General features: G+C 43.9%; 2 protein-coding genes across 3 annotated transcripts; one reads left to right on the top strand and one right to left on the bottom strand.

The window, feature by feature from the left end:
• Window positions 1-1,157: 1,157 nt before the first annotated feature.
• On the bottom strand, window positions 1,158-10,152 carry cry3b (cryptochrome circadian regulator 3b). The gene is made up of 15 exons (XM_083668582.1): window positions 10,028-10,152; window positions 9,294-9,462; window positions 6,071-6,179; window positions 5,725-5,867; window positions 5,366-5,550; window positions 4,847-4,944; window positions 4,566-4,706; window positions 4,104-4,415; window positions 3,786-3,937; window positions 3,440-3,642; window positions 3,122-3,235; window positions 2,902-2,970; window positions 2,697-2,792; window positions 2,365-2,480; window positions 1,158-2,192 (listed from the first exon to the last, which is right to left on the bottom strand). The coding sequence occupies exons 2-15, from the start codon at window positions 9,449-9,451 to the stop codon at window positions 2,148-2,150; spliced, it is 1,941 nt and encodes a 646-aa protein (XP_083524708.1). The 5' UTR covers window positions 9,452-9,462; window positions 10,028-10,152; the 3' UTR covers window positions 1,158-2,147.
• A 1,106-nt stretch (window positions 10,153-11,258) lies between these two features.
• Window positions 11,259-18,658, top strand: rbbp5 (retinoblastoma binding protein 5). 2 transcript variants are annotated; one of them, XM_083668586.1, is made up of 14 exons: window positions 11,259-11,392; window positions 11,658-11,683; window positions 11,941-12,113; window positions 12,292-12,432; window positions 13,030-13,192; window positions 13,709-13,818; window positions 14,088-14,207; window positions 14,428-14,581; window positions 14,908-14,979; window positions 15,643-15,760; window positions 15,870-15,939; window positions 16,023-16,267; window positions 16,443-16,520; window positions 18,148-18,658. In XM_083668586.1, the coding sequence occupies exons 1-14, from the start codon at window positions 11,374-11,376 to the stop codon at window positions 18,198-18,200; spliced, it is 1,542 nt and encodes a 513-aa protein (XP_083524712.1). In that variant the 5' UTR covers window positions 11,259-11,373; the 3' UTR covers window positions 18,201-18,658. The 2 variants fall into 2 exon arrangements, with proteins under 2 accessions (XP_083524712.1, XP_083524711.1); XM_083668585.1 differs by having other exon boundaries at window positions 16,443-16,673.
• The last annotated feature ends 3,551 nt before the right edge of the window (window positions 18,659-22,209 follow it).

Genomic DNA, 22,209 nt, shown 5'->3' with positions numbered 1-22,209 from the left:
TCTTTAATTATCATTACTCTTGGATTTAAACAAAGGTTAATATGCCATACTTTTCTCTGAGCATGGCTGACACTTCAGTCAAGACACAGGCTGCATTCAACAACACTACCCTGTTGCATTTCTTTCTTTAAACAACAGATTGGCCAAAGCAGGAGCAAACTGGCACCCAGGGTAGAATTCTCTCTGTCTGACAGTGTCCTTTCATCGGTCTGCTATGGCCTAGTTTTAAATGCACTCCTTGTTCTGTAAGCAGTTTTGCCTGTGTGTGTATTTTAAAGATTACTGTTATGTCAAGTCTATTTTAACAAGCTGATAAACCATCATTATCTTATCTCTTTCTCAGAGAGAGAGTTGTTTACATGGACACTCTCCCGAGCCACTTCCTTAAGTGTCAGACTGTCAGAAAGAGCTCTTCATTCAACTACACAATGGTTCCTATTTAAAGGTGCATTCCGTAAGATGTAAACATGAACATAGTCATTGACGTCTACACTATACATCTGTTGTAGTGAAGGAATAACATTTGTGGAGAGAAACATCATGAACAAAAATGAAAACAGAATTTACGGCAATGAGAGGCTATGAGATTGTTTACTGTGACCAGTCTGGCACAACGTTAGTGCATACAACTGCAGGGTCTTTCCTGAATCACCCGTTGGTATTTTTTTTAAAAACCAAGTCAAAATTGAAGGTACGATTTGGTAAGACAAAAAGGAACAAGTGACCCAGCTAACATACCATGCAACTTTAGCACTTGGTCCCTTTCAGCCAAAATTGTTCACCAAAATGGTCATGCATATGTGAATGCTTCAAATTAACTCAGACCCCTATGAATCGAACCAAAACCATCTCAGGAGGTGAGTTCAGTTCACTTCAGGTTTGCTTTTTTGGGTGCAATGTGAGCGCAAAGCACTTGTCATTGGAACCGCTCTGTCCTATACTATCCTGACTCTCTTGGCCCTCTGTGTTTGCCGTACATGTGACATGTTCAATCTGTGCAATTACCCAAGGTGCAAAGCAGTTAATTGGCCTGAGTTTATATCATTTTGTCTTCTTGGTCCACTTAAAGAAGACTGAGTTCAGTTATTTCATATATATATATATATATAAAAAATTTATGAGAAAGAAGAAATCTTCAACAAGGCAAGCACACTGTATTGTAGTTCCAACCATTTAATTTCAGTTAAAATATACTTTAACAGTATACATGGACATGGAGCATAAAATGAGACAAGAGTTTCAACAATATATACAGTATAGTACAATATTATCTCAGTGAAAATCAACTGTATAAAATTTAAAGCAAATGCTATTTTTGGTATTTTGGTAGAAAAAAAAGAGATGTAACAAAATGAGTTATGTACAAAACAGATAACAAAAAAACAATATGTACAAAAAGCTGAAGCTTCGTGGAACTGAATTGGGTCAATTCAGGGACTGAATGGCATTCCTATGGAAACATCTCCTCCTCCAATTCAACGGACACGAGCTGAAATGGACCCCAACCCAGTTCTCCAGAATATAATGTCATACACAACAGTAAATCATATGTACAGTCCACAGTCCAACTGACACGTTTACATAATGTGTCTTCTTTATGACAGCAGAGATATCAGGTCCAACAGTAGACCTCTCTCTTCCATAGTTCAGTAGTATCCAAACTATGTTCATGTTGTGAATTGTGACCCACCTAGTCTAAGCCACCAGTCGATCCTGAGTCTGAGCACCATTTTGAAAACTCTGTCCTTGTCCATTGCTCAGACAGGGTGAGAATGAAGTTGGAGTAAACCAGATCATTGATAAAGTGATACAACTTTCACTTTTAGGGTGCAAATTCCTATTTTGGTAAAAGTAGTACTATTATCAACTCAATAGGGAAGACATTTTTGTCCCAAATTAATCATATGGTCAGTTTCTTAGATTTGATTTTGAAGCCAACCAAACATTGAAACATTACGCCAAATTATAAATGCATACTTTTGACTTCACAAATCTCAAAATGAACATGGCTTACTAAGCAGTAATATTAATTTAATCTCTCAACATGGAAGCAAAGAGAATTTGCTTTTTTTTTTAAAAAACCATAAAATCTTTCTGAAAACACTTTATGTACAATATGTATAATATCTATCTGTGACAGCAGCAGCCTAGGAAGATATTGTCATCCTTTCTTCTTGTCGACCTGTGGTCTTCTGCAATACAAAAAAAACAACAACATAGCATTAGATACAACTACTCCAAACATGCAAGCAACAGTATTTTTGTACAGTATTTCACACACACACACACACACACACACACACACACACACACACACACACACACACACACACACACACACAGTATCAGTCTCCCCTGACTGACCTGTTTGTTGTGGCGCTGCATCTTGAAGGCAGAGGACTGTGTGTCGTTGTCCCCGCTGACTTCCTGTTCCGACTCCCGCTCTCTCTTCCCGGACCCTACCCATCGAACGAGAGGACCTGAGGAGACCAGGACAGGACATGAAGTACAGTACAGTATAGCGTGATATCTACACAGCTATATAGGTTATACAGCATGTGTGTGTGTGTGTTATCTGCAAGTCGGCTACATGTAGTAGATATGTGATAACAAGGCAATCTTGTTTACTACACCACTGAATGGAGAGATGAGTTTGAGATGTTGCGTCAGTATGTGAGGTGTGAGGTGTTGCTTACCTGGATGCTGAGGCACAGCGAACTCATGGCCATTTCCTGACTGACACAGCTCCTGATTGGTCACTCCTCCGTTCTCTGCGATGGATGTACGGCAGCCTGTAGTGGTCAGAAAATAAATAAATAAATAAAGAGCTAGAGAAAGGAGTACGCTAGACCAATATGAATGCATCCTCTAGGATATCAGCAATGGCTGTGTCCAACTTACAATTAATGTCTGTCGGTCCTGGCCGCTTAAGTCCACTCTGTCCCGCCTGTCCTCTGTTTTCCCTACGGCCTGGAGAGAGGGAGGAGAGGAGGAGGAGAAGAAGAGTGTGAATGAGAGAGAGCTCACCTTTTAAGGCGGGTAAATGGTGGTGTAACAGTATTTAGGATTGCTTGTCATATATGGCATCTTTTTCGAGTGACAGGCCATGTGCCATGCTCACCATGGTGGCTGTTGGTCCCGTGGTGCTTTTTGCCAGTAGAGGGCGACGTCACTGCCTTGACCGCATTCACATTCATGTCCTCTGTGGGATTGGTTGGCACAACTGCTAGCAAGCCTATCAAGAGACAAAGAGAGAGAGGGGTTATTGACCCGGTGATGGAGAGAGAGAGAGAGAGAGAGATAGAGAGAGGAGAGAGAGAGGAAATCCAGAGGAGATAAACAGAGAGATGAGATGATAGACAGTGAGGGCGGAGAGTGAGAGAGAGAAAGAAAGAAAGAAAGAAAGAAAAAGGAGTAAACCTCTTAAATCTCCACTTACTGAGTCCCCTGTATCGCGAGAGCTGCTGGTAGATCTGCCTCATCCTCTCGATGTTGAGGCGGCTGGCCTCGGCGTGGTTGACCATGGGCTTGGGGTAATCCACCCCCACCACGCACTTGGCCAGCTGCTGCACCTCCTCTGGGGCATTCCACGGGTCGTAGATGTACTTGGCCGGGAAGTCTTTGAAGACAGGCAGGTAGCGTCTGGAAGCATCAAGATTACAGATGAAAAATGAACATCACTTCATTGTCCATAGTACTTGGGGAAAAAAAAGACATCGGAGAGATCTCAATGTGACTTCACTGGATTAAATGAAGGATGAATACATTTGAGAAACGCCGCTTACCTGATGAAGTCCCCGTTGGGGTCTATGCGTCGTCCGAAGCCAACGGGACAGTAGCAATGGAAGAACTGCTGGAAGAAGGAGCTGCAGGAGTGACACATCCAGCTGCCGGCGTTCACGCTCCAGTCTGCATCCAGCAGCAGCTCCTCAAACACCTGATATGAACACACACATACACACACACAGAGTAGAGTCAGACACACATACAAAGACCACAGTTGGACCAAACAGTGCTATATGTCTCTCTCTCTCTCTCTCACTACCACTATCCTCTTCTCCACACTTCACCTCTTTTCTTTCTCTCTCTCTCTCTCTCCTCACCTTCATGCCCTCCTCCCAGCTGATCCACAGGTCTCCTCTGGTCAGGAAGCAGGCGACAGCGTGTCTGGCCAGGTGGTGGATCCAGCCCTCCTGTCTCAGCTGGGTCATGATGGCGTCGATCCAGGGGAAGCCCGTCTTGGCCTCGGCCCACTTGGCCAGAGCCTCGGGGTTGCGGTCCCAGGGGATGCGTATGCAGATGGGGTTGCCCTCCATCTTGTCGAAGCGCGGGTTGTTGGTGGCGGCCGTGTAGAAGAACTCACGCCACAGGAGCTTGTCGAAGAGGGAGATGGGCGGGCTGCCGTTCATCTTCACCTGGCGGAAGGGGTGGGGAGAAATAAATAAATGTCAACAACCATAGGGTATTATTGTGTTATTACTATGTAACTACTTAGTAAACTCCTGGTGATGTAAGGATGTGTGTGTGTGTGTGTGTGTGTGTGTGTGTGTGTGTCTGTGTGTTACCTTTTTGTAGAACTCGGCCAGTTTGTTGTAGAAGAGGCGGCAGGACAGACAGCCAAAGCGCAGGTGGGGGCTCAGGCCCAGAGGACTGGGGAGCAGGGGGTTGGCGTTGTTCTTGGGGCTCTGAAAACAGGCCTGAACCACCTGCAGAGAGAGAGCGAGCAAGGAGGACACACAATGAACAACCAAAAATGACAAAACAAGACGATGAACGTTGAACGTGAGTATAGAGTGTGAAGTGTGAGTTTGTGTGTGCGTGTGTGTGTGTGTGTGTGTTCACTTACAGCGGAGACGTCCTCGCCCAGCTGACTCTCGATCCTGGCCAGAGCTTCACTCTCTCCTCCCGGCCACACGGCTGGGGCCAAGCCCTCTGTGTCGAAACCTGAACAGGGAAACATATGGAAGTTGTTGTGAAAAGCTGCAATTTTGGCCCGAAGAGCAGAGTTGCTAGTTTGCACTTTTAAACCTTTTGGTCCTCAGTTGGTAGAGCATGGCACTAACAACGCTTAGGTTGTGGGTTTGATTCCTGCTGGGACCATATATACTGAAATGTATGCACTCACTGGAATGTAAGTCGCTTTGGATAAAAGCATCAGCTAAATGGCATATATTATATATTATTATTAAACCAGTTTTGTAATACTGGAGTGCCATTAACTACCTATATATGCATCTAGTCAACTGTATGTTTAGATGTTCCATGTATACTGCATTCAACTGTTGAAGTATGCAAATGTATACAACATGAAACATTCCAAACTACAGAGTGCTATGAGCCAATGATGAATGTGTCCCTCTCTTACCTAGCTCCTCCAGCAGAGGCACTCCGTACTTTTCCTTGTGGCCCTTGGTGACGGGGGTGACACAGCGGCCCATGCTGGCCTGGGACAGGGGCTCAACGGGGGCGTCCGGCGGGGGCATGGCGGCCACCACGGTCTGGAAGCGTTTGTAGGTGAGAGGAGGGTGCCCTCCGTTAAACTCCATGATCCTAGAGAGAACAGAGGGGGAGCGGGTGGGTGAGATTAGTTATTTAGGGCAGTGTTCAATGTATAGTAGGTACTTATAGTAGTACTTATTTACAGTAGACATTTGCATTGCTTCGCATAGCACTGCTGCCCTCTAGTGGGATGAATGAATTGAATTGAGTTGAATGGTCACTCACTTGTCCAGGTCATACAGTGTGTGTGAGGTTCTGGAGATGACCTCCACTCCTGCCTCGGAGGCCAACTTCCTGATGGCTGCATCCCTCTCCTTGCCGAAGGGCTCTGAGTCAGCCTCAAACGTCAGACGAGAGATGTTCCACTCCTAATAGGGCAGGATACAGAAACACACACACGTTAAGAGTTTTTGCTACTGTGGGCGACAATTGTGTTGGAGTAATTGAGTCCTAGACTTGTACTGGATGCCATGTTTGCAGTCCTTCACTGGCCTGTATCAGTTACAAGTGGGAGGGTTTGGAACTGGTACACACATAAATGTGTGTGTGTGTGGGGGGGGGGGGGTCTCACCTTGAAGAGGCGGGGGAAGATGTTGGCTGGCTGGCCACGGATCACAAACAGACGAGAGTTGAGCTTCCGGAGGCTGGCATCTAAGTCTTCCAGACACTGCAACAGAAACCTGGGACACAAGAGAGGGAAGACACTGGTTATTACATGGTCATTCTGGAGAAGACAGGTAGAGATAGCAATGAGGGAGAAGAGGGGGTACTCAAAAGTCATGTTCAAACAATGTCTAAACTGTTGTGTCTCTGGGTTCAATGTATAGCATGTGTACAAATCTCACAACAGTGCAATCCTAAAGTCAGCTAACATTTGCACATGCTGGGTACTTCTCTTCTTCTGTCCATGTGCCCTCTAGTGTGTAAAATGAGAACTACATGAGTACTGCGCCACAGACAACAAAATGAATCAAATGCCAAAGAGTCTTGTCAGCACTTGTTTGTTGGATTGTAGTATTAACACACCACAATCCAGGGATCACATCTAAGCCCGCTGACCATATATGGCCATAATACACACGTTACACATCACGTTAATACAATTACGTCACCACATATGTAACATTGCAGGTTTCTAGCACAACCTGCAGAAAAGAAGGCCACCACTAGAGAGTGCTGTCCACAACACAAAGAGTAGAGCTCTGCTGTCCCTTCACAAGAACAACAACAACAATCCTTTAACACAAGTTGAGGGAAGAAGCAGTATGTGATGAATACATTAGAACATTGGTAATAGCTTCTTCACAACAAAGTTGCCTGTATTTGCACTCAACATACAGGGGTGATATTGTAAAAAATCATTTGTGGTTGATGTGTTTCTAAGAAATTAATCCAGACAATCAAACGGTCAAGCATCACATCTATCTATCCATACTGATATCTATCTATCTATCTATCTATCTAACTGCAGAAGAGTTCCTTTATTTAGGTATTTTGGTAAACCAGCAGGTCATGTGCAATCTCTTATACAACACAAGCTAGCAGCTGCACGTGATCTATTAAACTCCTTTTGTTCATAATCTGGCTCTACGCCGGGGACACAGCCAAGGATCACTTTGTCCCAGTCTGCTCTCAGACATATATACTGTATATACAAGTATATGCCTCCTGTATATATTTCTTTTGTAGAATTTGATGTTTCTGTACACATTATGTACATATAGATGTAAACATACTTTACATTTTTTGGGGGACTTTTTTTTATTAATCCATTCATTCATACAGTATCTACATATGTCTGGTATATAATGTATAGAAGGCAACAAATCAGACATCACTGTAGCAGATTTGCTCATTTCTGTTGCTCATTTTGTCCCTTAAGACTTGTCCAGTTGGACTGTTAGGGACACATTTCCCCTCAGTACATAGCATATGTTTAGCCTGTCCGCGTTGGTGGAGAGTAAGTGATCTGAACACTGTGTGATCAAACTGGTAATGAACATTCCCCCGCGGGGAACAGCAGCAGGTGGTGTGTGTGTGTGTGTGTGTGTGTGTGTGTGTGTGTGTGTGTGTGTGTGTGTGTACAGCACAGACACACTGCCTGTGGAAGGGAACAAGATCAGTATGTTCTATTTAGTAATCATGGTTATGCAAACGACACACTTCTTTAGAATGGATTACGTCAGTTGCAATAGTCCTCGTCAGTTGCAATATTTAGTCATCAGTCCTCTATTTTCAGCTGAGATTCCCTCCCTTTTAAAGACTTGGGTTGCAAACCTACAGTCCAATGTTCAGCCTGTACTACACATGTCCTGTTGTTGTTTTGTTGGTGAAGTTTTTTCTAGATATTCCCACAATGACAGAAGATACATGTGTACCAAATTAATTTGTTAATTTACAAAAGTGTAATTTGGACATATAACTGTCAGTTCTACAGTACTAGTCAAAAGTTTGCGCACAAACTTGCCAAGAGTGTGCAAAGCTGTCATCAAAGCAAAAGGTGGCTACTTTGAAGAATCTAAAACATAAAACATATTCTGGTTTGTTTAACACTTTTTTGTTTACTAAATCATTCCATATGTGTTCCTTCATAGTTTTGATGTCTTCAATATTAATCTACGATGTAGAAAATAATAAAAATAAAGAAAAACCATTGAATGAGAAGGTATGTCCAAACTTTTGACTGGTACTGTATATATAACTGTCAGTTCTACAAGTCTTGTTTTAAAGTTGGTCAGTAAGTGAGGCTCTAAGGGGCTACGACAACATGTTCTTCCACACACACCGTTTGAGGGGCCGCACTACCACCTCACAGCCTGCGGCAAAGTAGGTCATCTCCTTGGTGACCGTTGACTCAAGCAAATCCAACTCTCAATTGGCACACTAACCTGCCTCTCTTTCTGGACGTACAGTACTCTCGGGTCCTGATCTTTTTAAAGCACAACGGAAATTACTTTTATCTGACAGGGAACAATTTTCCGTATGAATGCTTGCTCTATTTTGTCTGTAGAGGATAGAGACAGAGTTTCTGTATAGTGGAGTCGTTCAATTATTTATCTATTTTTGAAGCACAATGTTACAAAGTATTGGCATACAAGCACACTTTCCAACAACAGGCTATGTTTGGAACACTCAAAGGTGTGTCAGCCAGAAGATAACAGGCTGGTCTGACCCTGTGACATCATTAGCCAATCAAGACCTGAAGATCACCCTTGCATAGCCAATGGGTTCCACAGGCTACAGCAGACAACAACAATGGACTGGTTCAGAGTTGTGTAGAGGAATCTGTGTTGACAGAGTAGTATAATCTGCCAATAATTCAAGATTTGGACCCACTGGCCACAACCAGTGGGTCCAGATACTCCCAATTTAACCTATTTGGAAAACACAACACTAGATGATTCTCTGTCATCGTCAACACATCATCCGTTCCATTTGTACTGTGAGAGAGGAATGGGGAGAATGAGATGAAGTCAGAGAGAGATTGCATAATCTTAGTCATAACATGTGTGTTCTCACCAACCATGGATGCGATAGAACAACGTGTCTGCCAATCTGAGAATGCAGACCTATTTCAGTGTTAAGCTGTTGTCAGTGCTAAGCTGCCAGTCGCCTCACTGCCAAATAACACTGTCATTTTCATTTCGCTTTACTGCTGCGATCAAAAAAGCATCTCACCACGTGAAGCCTTCTAGCAACAGAGCACAGCATAGAGACATCACAGCAAATATGGAATGGAACTACATCAGCAGCAGGAATGGTTTGTTTGTGTTTGGTGTTTTTTTGTCCCTCACCTCCACCGATTGACGCCCAAGTTGGAGGAGCCGGCGAACCAGGGATCGAGGAAGTAAACGCAGCGCACAGTGTCGGCATCATGGACCGCCTCCAGCAGGGCAGGGTTGTCATGGAGGCGTAGTCCCTTTCTGAACCAGTGGATGGAGTTCTTGGCCATGTTTACAGGGCCTGAAGGAGAAAAACAGTTAGAGGAATGTTAGGAGTGGATGTTACAATAGCACAAACACATAAGCTATTTTTTTCCTGCAAATTACAATAGAATAATGAAGAAAAAAAAAGTACAAAATCAATTTAAAGAAAACATACAAAAAATTAATCAAACAACATCAAAAGTATGTAAAGTCACAAGAGGTAGAGGTGAGAGTAAGGCAATTATTGAAACAAATATTACGAAAGAATCAATTAAGTAAAAGGTATTTGCTCATAAGAAAGGTCTAAAATGTTCCAAAAGGTCAATCTGAAGCTAGAGACAGATCTCATAGATAACATGCCAACTGTAACAGTAGGCTAAATGAGGAACAAATCATAAAAAAGGTAAACATGACTTCACACTACTTGTTAAAGAGGTTCATCCATACGTTTTGCTATCAAATATGTTTTAATTAACAGCCCTACTGTCTGAATTATTAGTACATAGTTGTTTATTGACTTTATGTAAGTGTGCAACAGTGGTATTCCCACCTTTCATTACAGAATGGACACATTATATGTTCTGATAAGCAAACAATCTCACCTCGCGTGATCAGGGATGATCTTCTATCAAATTCCCGGGATCGTTGTATTCCACGGTATGTCTTTTCGGTTCTATCGAGATGTTTTTGTAAATGTTCAGGTTTGGTTTAATGAGGCAAGAGCTGGACAGTTTCATAACAAATGTCACTACTGCGCATGCCAGATTTTTCTTTCGACCTTTCCTGGTATAGATATAAAGACTAGAGAGTGTCTGTTGAATCTGATGAACAGCTGTTGATGGTTATGTTTAATATTAAGCCTTGAAACAATACAATGAAATGTATTATGGTTAGGAGCCTATATGTATGCAAATTAACTCACATTATAAAACAAGTTTGCTGACATTTATGATAAATCGGAAAGGCTTCACTGTCTAGTTACAAAAATCTATGTTGCCGGGATAAACACCCCCAACTAGTTATAAAACAGCGACCTAGAAAATGGATGCATTCAATTGGTTGATTTCCCAGTGACGGAGTAGGCGCTAGCTTAATAGACTTTGGCTGGCTCACGTTTATACGGCATGGACCGAGAGCGCTTTTTCGAGTATTTAGAGGTTTCTTATGCATATTGTATTCTTTATTATGTCGTTTTCATTTAATACATGTTTTTATTATGGCGAAAAGACTAGTATTTAACGTTACAGCTAAATGTTGTCTATATAAAACCCCGCCCTGTTTTCCTGTCAAATATCTGATTGGTTTCTTTATGGTAGACCCGGATGATCACGGGTGGTGGGTTTTTTAAGTTGCCATGATGGCTCAAAGTTAGCGCAGTTTCTAGCTAAAACATTGGCTCAAGTGCAACTGTGGACTCAAGTCAAGTCTCGTTTATTTGTCATTACATTGAATACAAGTATAAAATGCAACGAAATGCCTGAGGCGGAGCAGGTCTACATCTCAGTCATCATCAACAATAACATGTAACAAGGATAATAGAGCAAATATAAACAGTAACAGTAATAAAACAGGAAAAGTAATAAAATAAAATATACATGATTATTATAGCAGTAGGAGAGGGAGTAAAGTGTAGTGTGACTTCTTATTCTGAGTGAACAACACATTTGCGAGCCCAAATATATGCATAAACATCTAACTGAAATATATATTGATATTCATTCTGTTTTCACACCAACTTATCAACATTTCGTTCATTAATTTATATGCATGCATCTCTGCCTTTTGTTTGGGCAAAGGCAGCAGCACTTTGTTTGGGGTCCTTCGAGTAAACCAGGCGCCAGTCGCACTCTTGTTAGCAACAAAGATACACAGCCAGAGGCTGTTTTTGTGAATACATCTTATCGGAGACTATTTATTTTGGTATTTGTGGACCAATATCTATCCAGGGATGAATTTGGAGTTGCTCGGTAATTATAATTCATCATTACTTCGCTACGTGGGTGCACGGCTGCACGTAAACGAGTTATGGCAAGATAGCACTAGCATGCTAGCTAGCTAGCTAAACAACGACGACTAAACGACCTGTGTGTTTTTGAATGGAGCTGTCATGTAGCCACGCTAGCTAACTAACGTTGGCTTGCTAGTTTGTAAACAGTGATGTTTGTTCACTGTCCTCCTCCCATTGCCTATCATTACCATCTATCTAACCATTTGATTACATTTCTCCTACAGAGTCTTTCGGGCAGAACTATCCAGAGGTAAACCGATTTGTTTCTGTCTCTTCTGATGTTTTCTCCGTCTCTACACAGTGATTTGCTAGACATTACACGTTTATTTTGTATTGTGTCGATAGTGTATTCGAATGAATGTTTTATTTTCCTCTCTATTGATAAGATTCTGTCCATGCCAATTTCAGTGCAAAAGTAGTGCCCATGGTTTGGTGCTTGTCTTTCTTAATTGTGTGTGTGTGTGTGTGTGTGTGACTGTGACTGTATTTAAAACTCTGACATAACAGGAGGCAGATGGCACTCTGGATTGTATCAGTATGGCCCTCACCTGCACCTTCAACCGCTGGGGCACCCTCCTGGCCGTGGGCTGTAACGATGGCCGCATCGTCATCTGGGATTTCCTCACGCGGGGCATCGCCAAAATCATCAGTGCACACATCCATCCCGTCTGCTCGCTATGGTGAGATGATGATGATGATCATCATCATCATCTAATGACTGAAAAAAATGAAGTGAAAATATACCTTCGCACTGTTTAAATGTCCATTGTTTTGACCCACTGCCTTTGTCAGGGGGTCTGTAAAGATGTGTTTCTGAATGTGTACCCTGTTCTCTGCCCTGGATCTGTGTGTGTGCAGTTGGAGTCGAGATGGTCACAAGCTGGTCAGCGCGTCCACAGATAACATTGTGTCCCTGTGGGACGTCCTGACGGGAGACTGTGACCAGAGATTCCGGTTCCCTTCACCCATCCTCAAACTGCAGTACCACCCCAGAGACCTGTGAGTGTCAAAGATTTGTGACTTTTTCTTAGCCTGATGGAATCAGCTTACTTGCTTCGGTCACGCTGCTTCACTTCACATATCAGTATTTTTGTTTTCAGGGCATTTCTGCTTTATTAGGATAGAGACAGTAGAGGTTGACAGGAAGGATGGGAGAGAGAGAGAGAGAGAAGGGATGACATGCAAGATAGGTCGAGGGTCGGAATCAAACCAGGAATGTTGCAATTATGTGGTATGCGCATTAGTGTGCTACGCCACTAAGAGCCCCTCACATATCAGTCTGACTCTCCCCCTTCATGGAACCGTTTGAGTCTCGGGGCGTGGTGATCGGATCAACCTTCAAACAGTCAGAAAAGAATGAACTGAACCACCCCAGTTAGTTTTTTTTAGAGTACACTGATTGGTCTTGGCTGTATATGTTATGTTTTCCAAGGGCTTGTTTGGTTGGCCAGGTGAATAAGTGAAGCGAAACAGAATGTGAACTGTGGCGTGGTCCGCGGCTGGTTCAAACAGGATATTTTTCCCCCTACTCCTCTAGAATTCCTGTACAGGAACACCATTTGGTGAAACGGACTGACATCTCCTCTTGTCTTTCAGGGACAAAGTCCTGGTGTGTCCCATGAAGTCAGCTCCAGTGCTGCTGACGCTGTCGGACTCCAAGCACGTGGTCCTGCCGGTGGACGACGACTCGGACCTGAACGTGGTGGCTGCCTTCGACCGGCGGGGGAAGTACATCTACACAGGCAACGCCAAGGGAAAGGTGAGTGGTCACTGTGGTTTAGGGCAGACTGGGGCCATGTTGTTTACGTATTCATTGGTGACGCTTGGTTACATGACCAACAGGTTACGACATCTGTTCTCTGAACTCAAGAGAGCTCCCCCTGTCAAGCCCATTGACACAGTTTGCATTTGCAAAATATAAGGAATCTATTGAAAAGGAGAGTTGTTGATTTTGCTAAGTTGTCATCGCGTTGCCAATTATCTGTCATCCTATTGTCAGTTTCTATTTGACATTTTATTTATGGGTTTTAGAGCAGAGCTATCTTAAGTTCTGAGTCAGACGTCAATATGGGCTTCTGCACCCTATACGCTATGAAAGTCTGTACGTCAAAGTTCAACTGAAGAATGGAAACAAAACCGGAGACAGGTGTCCTCCGAAAATGACGAGTGTCTCCAGTAATGTTTACATTCTGCAGTTTGTGACGTACTGACTTGGAGTGTGTGAGTGATTGTAAGTAAGTAAGTAAGGATATACTGATATTTCTCATTGATGTAGATCCTGGTGTTGAACACAAACACCCAGGACCTGGTGGCATCGTTCCGGGTGACCACAGGGACCAGCAACACCACGGCCATCAAGTCCATTGAGTTTGCACGCAAGGGCAGGTGAGAGAGCTCAGGGGGAACCGACAGGGGGATTGTATGCAGCCCGCAGGCAGTGGACTGTCGAGACAAGTATAAAGAGAAATGTCAAGAACGTGTGTAAAAACGGTGTAATTACCTTTCATGTGATTGTCTATGGAGTGAACCGTAACCCTTATAGAGAATGCGCTGCAGAGAAACATAGATTTGAGGAAGATTTTGGAGTAAGATTTTCAAAGGATTGAATTCTCACCAGCCACCACCCTTCCACCCCTCCTGTCCTCTCTCTCCAGTTGTTTCCTCATCAACACAGCAGACAGGATCATCAGGGTGTACGACGGGAGGGAGATCCTCACCTGTGGCAGAGACGGGGAGCCAGAGCCCATGCAGAAACTCCAGGACCTGGTCAACAGGTACACACACACACACATTCAAACTAACACACACACACACACACACACATATATTCAAACTAACACACACACACACACACACACACACACACACACACATATTCAAACTAACACACACGATTTGTTCTTAGTTCAACTTTGGTGATAAATGTAACTAACTCACTGACTTTCCTCTCTCTCTCTCCTTTCACTTCCTCCCTCTCCCTCTCTCTCTCTGTAGGACTCCATGGAAGCGGTGTTGTTTCTCCGGGGACGGGGAGTACATTGTGGCAGGTTCAGCGCGTCAGCATGCCCTCTACATCTGGGAGAAGAGCATCGGCAACCTGGTCAAGATCCTCCACGGGACCAGAGGAGAGTTGCTGCTGGACGTGGCTGTAAGGATAGACAACTCTGCCCTCCCTCTCTCGCTCTTTCTTTCGCTCTATCTGTCTGTCTGTCTCTCCCTCTCTCTTTTTTCTTCCCTTTTCTGTGGTTTCACTTAAATAAATTAATAAATAAATAAAGAAGTAATTATTCCTTAGCCCCTGGTCCTAGTATAGATTACTTTATCTTATGATGACTGATGGATAGATGATTTACTTACTTAGATAAATGTATTTGTTGTAAGTCGCTTTGGATGAAGGCGTTTGCTAAATCCAAATGTAAAATCGTCTTTAATTTTCCTCTAACTTAACTGTCGACCCTGCCCCTTTCTCCACAGTGGCACCCAGTGCGGCCGATAATCGCCTCCATCTCCAGCGGAGTGGTCTCCATATGGGCTCAGAACCAAGTGGTGAGTGGCACACGCTCAGCGGGCCCATTCCACCCTCACCTCTAGATCCTACCCTCTACTAGTGCAGTGTTTCATGGTCAGCGGGCCCATTCCATACCCATCTCTAGATCCTACCCTCTACTAGCGCAGTGTTTCACGCTCAGCGGGCCCATTCCACCCTCACCTCTAGATCCTACCATCTACTAGTGCAGTGTTTCATGGTCAGCGGGCCCATTCCATACCCATCTCTAGATCCTACCCACTACTAGTGCAGTGTTTTTCAGTCCTGGTCCATGGAGAGTTGACAGGGTGTTCAGGCTTTAGTCCTAGTCCTTATTGAGCTGATTAAGGGCTTGATGGTCAGTTGAATGAAGGTTTGTTACGCCGAAACTACACCAACACTGAGAACAAGAGCGTACCGCCATCGTTCTGTAAACGCACTTTTCCGCGATGGCCGTTAGTGCTGAACTGGAATAAAAGCCTGCACACCCTGCAGGACTTCAGGACCAGGACTGAAGGGGAAAAAAACTGCCCTAGACTTACCGTACCGTACACTGAAACGATTGTATATAAATAAACAACATAGTGGAAATTCCCACCAAGCCTGTCGAGAGGTTCAACATTTACATTTACAATGCTCCATTGCTCCATTACATGTTCAATGCTCCATTGCTTTGTGTTCAGGAAAACTGGAGTGCGTTCGCCCCTGACTTCAAAGAGCTGGATGAGAACGTGGAGTACGAGGAGAGAGAGTCCGAGTTCGACATCGAAGACGAGGACAAGAGCGAACCAGAGCAGACAGGTAGATGCAGGCACACACACACACACACACACACACTCATGTAAATGTGCAAATGAAGCACGCTCTGTTACACACGTTTTCACGCTAACACACAATGTGTGTGTCCCAGGTGCCGATGCTGCGGAGGATGAGGAGGTGGACGTGACCTCTGTTGACCCCATCGTGGCGTTTTGTAGCAGGTGATGATGATAATGATGATGATAATAATCCTGTGATGCACATGAACATTGGAAGACATTGTATCTGATTTCCCCTCTTGTAGTGATGAGGAGCTGGAGGACTTCAAAGCCCTGCTGTATCTCCCCATCGCCCCCGAGGTAGAAGACCCCGAGGAGAACCCGTTCGGCCCCCCGCCGGATGCCACCGGCCAGACCACCCCCGTAGAGGAATTCGCGGCCCAAACAGGGACCGGGGACAAGAAACAGCGCCAGCCGTCCTCAGAGGGAGCTCCATCCAAAAAGAAGGCCCGTACCACCACCATCGAGCTGCAGGGGGTGCCTAGTGATGGTGAGAGTCTTAGAAATAATGGCACACACACACATACTATGACAAACACTGGAAAACACACGTATTTAGAATATAAATGAAATAAGTCACACACACACACACACACATACACACACACAAAGGAACTTTCTTCATAACCCTGGCACTCCCTCTGTTCTTTCTCCCCACCCCTCAGAGGTGCACCCCCTGCTGGGCGTCAAGGGCGACAGCAAGTCCAAGAAGAAGACAGCGGGGCGGCCCAAAGGCTCCAAAGGTAAAGAGAAAGACTTCTCCTTCAGGCCCAAGCCCTACAGGGGCGACAGGCCTTACCCCATGGATGGAGCGGGAACTGGAGGAGGAGGAGGTGGAGGAGGAGGAGGAGGGATGATGATGAAGGGCAGAGCAGAGGGGGGCCTGTCCACGTCAGGTAAGGACTCCCACCATCCACGCCACGGGAGCTACGCTAACCCCCGCTAGCTACTATGCTTCACCAGCCCCCACAGCCCAACCAACCCTGCCCACCCTCCCTAAACCGCCACTGATACAACACGCCCCAGCACCCCCCCCCCCCCCCTCCTCCTCACACTGACCCCCCCCTCCAACCCTAAACTGCTCCCCACCTCAACCCCTACACAACCTCCCTAAAAATGAGCTAATTAAAAAGTAATTCTGTGGTAACTATGAAATGTAGTGGAGGAAAACAAATAAATCACTATTGAATCATGACATGATGGTTAAAATGATTTCCCTTTGGAGATGGTGATAATTTTTAAATTATCCCCCATGGGGAAAGGAGGGGTCGTTCAAATGTTGGCTTCCTGGTTGTTGGTTTGGTCCACCTTCAGTCTTCCAAAATGGCCGCCTGCAGCCGGGGCCTCTCTCTTGTGGCTAGTTTCATCTACTTCCTGCTTGCCCCTGCCTTGACCCTCCTGCTCCTGCTCCACTCCTGCCTCGTTCCTCCCTGGGCTTGTGTGTTTTATACGTGGGTGTGTGTCCAGGTATGCTTCTGTATGTGTATTACCTGTGTAGATGTGTGGTGTCTTCTAGGTGTCTTCTCTCTCTCTCTCTCTCAGTGTGTGTGTGTGTCTGCTTGCTCCAATGTTGTATGGATTTCTATAGTGTGTGTCATCAATGTTCCTAAGATTTGCTGTGCTTTGGTTTTAACAACTGTGTCAAATCATCCTGTTGGATTCCAATGAAACACTCAAAGAGGAGAAAAACGGACCCAAAACTGATTCTTGATTGACCAATCACATGCATGCATTGTTGTCCCTCAGGATGTCGACAATTGTCTGCTGGTAATTGTTGCAAGTTTGGACGGCCCGTGTGTGTGTGTGCAGGCTTTTGTTCCAACTCAGCACTGACGTGACAATTTACCTGCCTTATGGGCTTAATTTTAGACAATTAGTTTAAAAACCTGCACATTCTGCAGCCTTCCAGGGCTTGAGTTGCCCAACCTAGGGCTAAGACACAGAGCATACTTCCTTCAGTTACCTCCTGAAATGTGACGAAACCCCCAAAACAGACCAGAATGTCAGTGTCCCCATCCCCACGAAAAGGATTATCTGATAAAAAACTGCTTTACATTGGAGGAGTGCACACCACACGTGTACAGTAGGGTAAACCAGTTGCCTAGCTGAATTATGCTAGTTTTCGTCCTCATTACCAAACTTAATAAATACTGCCTTCAACTTCAAAACTCCTTTCCTAGTCATACAATCATGTAAGTAAGTAATTTGGTGGGAAGAAACTTGAAAATGATTTATGGATTTGTTGTTGAAAAGTCATGACTGGTTTGAGGCTGAAGAGTATTCTAAAATGGGAGGGGTTTGTTTTGGTTTGTGGTTATTGAGATGTGGTTATCTGTCTTCATTCTGACTGTGTTGGTGCCTTTCCTACAGGGAGCCTGATGTCACAGTCCTACAAACAGCATGATATCCAGGGGCTGGACTGATCCAGTAGACAACAGTGCCCCCTGTGGATATGGAGGAGGTACAACAGCCACCTACAGGCTGTTACCAACTCCTCCTAACCTCCAAAGACTCTTTGTGACACCCCTCAAAAGACTCATTATGACATCATAACTTGTGATACCATAACTTGTGAGACTCCCGTACAGGAACTGCTGTATGAGAACTGATGATAACCGAACAGGATTGCGAGTTCTGACCAACCCAGTACAATGGCAGACAACCTCCTCTTTTTTCAAGTTTTTTGATGAATAACAGAAACAGAGGAAGCAACAATCTTTTAGTATAGGATCTCTTCTCTTTCTCCTGCGTTTCTGTCTATTTCTCTGTAGAATGCAAAATGTGTGAAGTGAGGCGTACGTGAGGTCTCGTCTGGTCTGCTTTTAACAGTTTCTAGACACATTGTCTTTTTATATACATATTATTAAACCATTTTGAATATTGGTGACTGGACCACTGTGTGTGTGTGTGTGTGTGTGTGTGTCGTGTGTCGTGTGTGTCGTGTGTGTGCCTTGACTTATTTAAGTTATTTGTCCTCATGTGGAAGAGGTATTATATTGGCTTCAGTCTGATTCTTAACCATATAGACTAGATGAAGAGTGACATGACCAGAGAAGGCACCGGCTATCTTTCCCATTCATGACGTGAGTGACGGCATGAGGGGTGCCACCTAGTAACTATGGTGGGACTTTGTATGAGCTTGGAAAGCATCAGCCGAATTGGATCAATGCATGGCCTTCTCCTTCAATAGGTTTACCTATAGGTTGTAAATGGCCTTCAGGTACATGTCACCATCTACTGGTGCCAATAAACCTGAGACACTGGAGCTGAGCTGATACTACACTACAGCACAGCAGGTGGCAGTGAATCACCAACATTTGATTTATTCTCCCACTCAAATCACAGAAGATAAATTGACTACATGGCGCTCCCCATATAATCACTGTTCATTTAGGGGAGTGCGCCCTCTAGTGTTTAACGCCGATCGCTTAGTTAGGGCTTCGTTATGCCTGTCATTGAAAATGCCAACTCGCCTTCGCTATTTTCTCAGCCGTTTGACCACCGATTTGTGTGCCATTTCGTATGTCTGCACACCGTGCCGATGTCTACACATCCCCTAAGAATCAGAGGAGGCGCTAGTGTTCCGAACAACTGTTGCTTTCCATACAAACAATGTCAATGGCGTCCTCCAAATGTCCAAGGACAATGTCGGTGATGTCGTAGATAGGTTCATCAGGTAAACGGCATCAGGCAAACGTTTGCACACTGGTCATATTATCTGGACCTGCTTGGTGACGTGCATTTCACTACGTTTCCAGACGAGGGTAGAGCTGCTGCTAGCGAACACTGCATAACATAAGAGAATACCTAAGAATGGATGTAAAATATTGAATTATTCGGTTTCATAAAGCACTAACAGGCGAGTAGCACACGTTAAAAATAAACCCAACTCTTTCAGACGAGAAAAACATAGCAAAACAACAGGTCTTGTCCCATTCGTGTTACTTTTTTTTGTGTACGTAAAAGAAGACACGTTCGAATCAACCGAGGTTTACCAGTTATTACAGATCTGTCAAACACGGCTGTCTGCACAGAGACCAAACTGTGGCAGAGTGCACAATCTCTCTGTCTTAAACTCTCTCAGAAAAGGTGTTTTTCAAGCAATATAGGGACAGCAACACATGCCGAGTTCAATAACAAGAGGTCAGGGTGGCCTTGCACCTAAATCAGATAGAACCAGCCCCATACTGACTGGCTGACTTGATTCGTACCGTTACTACATTAAATACTGATAATGCTGATCATACTCATAGGTTGTGTGGCTATATTGATTATAAGAATATAACAAATGACAGATGACAAATCTGTCTCCCTTCACAGTTCCTTTTATTTCCACACAACTTAGGTTGGTGGGATTTATTTTCAGTGCAGCATGGTGCTTTACATTCGTTGACATAAACTGCAATGAATAGACAAACAGACAACGCAATTTTGTCCAATGCACTGTAGTTTGCACTCCGTCCAACACAGGTTCCTTTTTATCTCATTGTTCACTGTTACATGGTAATGTTCTGGGTAAAGCCACATGCCTTTGTGACAGTATCAGGTTATAGAAGCTTTAAATATGGATATGGTTTCCTGTCTGTAAACATTTCCCTGTGTGATATCAAGCTCACTGCCACAAATATTATCATTTCCCTGGACCTGTTCTAACAAACACTATGTAACAAAGAAGACACATGGTCTGTAAATGTTTCCATATTAAAATACCCAAGTACTTTTCAGGTCATTGGACAGTCCACATCACTTCTGTGTGAAATAATTATGTCTGTGTAGCCATAGCGTTTATATGTGTGTCTGTTTCACAATAAGTCTGGTAGTGTTAAATTTGAATAGGGATAGGCTTATGTTTTATCATATACAAATAAATTAGGCCTTTGTGTGTAAAACAACACATGTAGACTTGCATTAGTGTTTCCACAGTTTTTTGTCTTAAGCAGGGGCACAGAAGCCCCCAAATCGGCATCCATGATTGACTTTTAGATTTTAGGTGGAGCACAACAGACCTATTCAATGGAATACTGACCTGCATATTCTTCTGTATGCAGCCTGACCTCTATGGGTTTATATTTTTCACTCTGAAGAGTATGAATTAGGCAGTTTGAGAGAAGCTTTGAAGCAACCTGCCCAGTGGTGAATGTTGTTTTGAAGTACAGTAGACCAACATGAAGCACTGTAGCAGGTATCAAAACTGTGCTGGAAAACCTTGTTAGTGCATAGGTGAAGTTATGGGTGGTGGTGCTCATTTAGAATTTCCTGTCTTTTGCGGATTTTGACCAATCATTTCTTCTAATTTAAAACGTAGTTTTTGGTCATTAATATGTTCTCAACCCTTTTGTGCACTGGTTCACACCCCAATCCCAAACTATTAAGTCCTTGAGGGGGAGTGAACGAGTCATATCTATACCAATGGGACGAGTGCACATTTAGTGCAGTAAAGAATCGGACCACAACCACCCAATGAAAACCCATATTACAAGCACAGCACTCCACTGCTGTAATACTTTGAAAATATATCGGGTCTATTAATTGCTATTTAAATTGACCTCTAATCTCGGCTGAATCTCAAATCTTTCCTCGATTCCTTCTGTCCTCTCCTCGTCTCGCCTCCTTTTCAAAACACATAGATGGAGATGATCTGAATTGGTAAGTAGACGAGGAGAGTTAGGAATCGAATAAAGACTTGATTCGGCCCTAGTGTTTGGTGCTGAGGCAGGCACCATTTTGTAGACCATGACTGTCATGACATTCCTCCGCCACATGGTGGCGCTGCTGCAACAGCATTCCCCTAGCTGAATAGCGCTGAGCTGGCTGAGCCTGGTGAATAACGGTCTTGCTGGCAGAGCTCGATGGTGATCATGAAGAGCTGTCTCTGTCACTTGAATTCCATTTTGTGCTTCTGCACAGTTGGATTCCATTTTGCGACACTGTGCAGTTGTTTTCTATGAAAACAGATGAAGTCAAGGGTTTGGAGTAAATGGTCATAAGATGAATAGACTTACAGTACCTATGGCTCAGTGCAAAGATGGGAAATATCAGGTAATTTAAATAGATGATTGGAGTACAGTAAATGAATGTGTATTCCAACTGCAGAAACACACAACCACAGCATTTCCGTTGTGCAGTAGGCCTACATCTAAAACTCCTTTGAAAATACATGATCATGTCTATTTTAACATGAGCGAAGACAAAACCACTGTCAACTGTCACTGATGCCACAATGTTTGTGTGCATTGAGGATTTGATCAGTAAATAGAACCGTTGAACATTGCGGATAGAAAAGCACCAAATAGTCTAGATCAGGTTCAATCAAACCTCTTAAACCGCTAAGCTCCCAATATCTCTTCTATTCATTGCATTTCTATCTGCGACATTCTGAATCGGAACATGACATCTGCAACCTCTGAGTAAGCTCCTCATCCCCCTCACAGG

This window comes from Argentina silus (genome assembly GCF_951799395.1).
Source record: "Argentina silus genome assembly, chromosome: 4".
NCBI lineage: Eukaryota > Metazoa > Chordata > Actinopteri > Argentiniformes > Argentinidae > Argentina > Argentina silus.
This window is presented reverse-complemented; position numbering and strand designations above follow the sequence as displayed.

Bases quoted from the DNA above. Each gene is read 5' to 3' on its own strand.
- cry3b (XM_083668582.1), bottom strand. From the start codon at position 9,451: ATGGCCAAGAACTCCATCCACTGGTTCAGAAAGGGACTACGCCTCCAT. The intron at 3,938-4,103 runs GTGAGGAGAGAG...TGTTCATATCAG, and splicing joins GCTGGGAGGAGGGCATGAAG to GTGTTTGAGGAGCTGCTGCT. The intron at 2,193-2,364 runs GTCAGTCAGGGG...TTTGTATTGCAG, and splicing joins TGCAGCGCCACAACAAACAG to AAGACCACAGGTCGACAAGA.
- rbbp5 (XM_083668585.1), top strand. The intron at 13,819-14,087 runs GTGAGAGAGCTC...CTCTCTCTCCAG, and splicing joins GAGTTTGCACGCAAGGGCAG to TTGTTTCCTCATCAACACAG. The intron at 15,940-16,022 runs GTGATGATGATA...CCCCTCTTGTAG, and splicing joins ATCGTGGCGTTTTGTAGCAG to TGATGAGGAGCTGGAGGACT.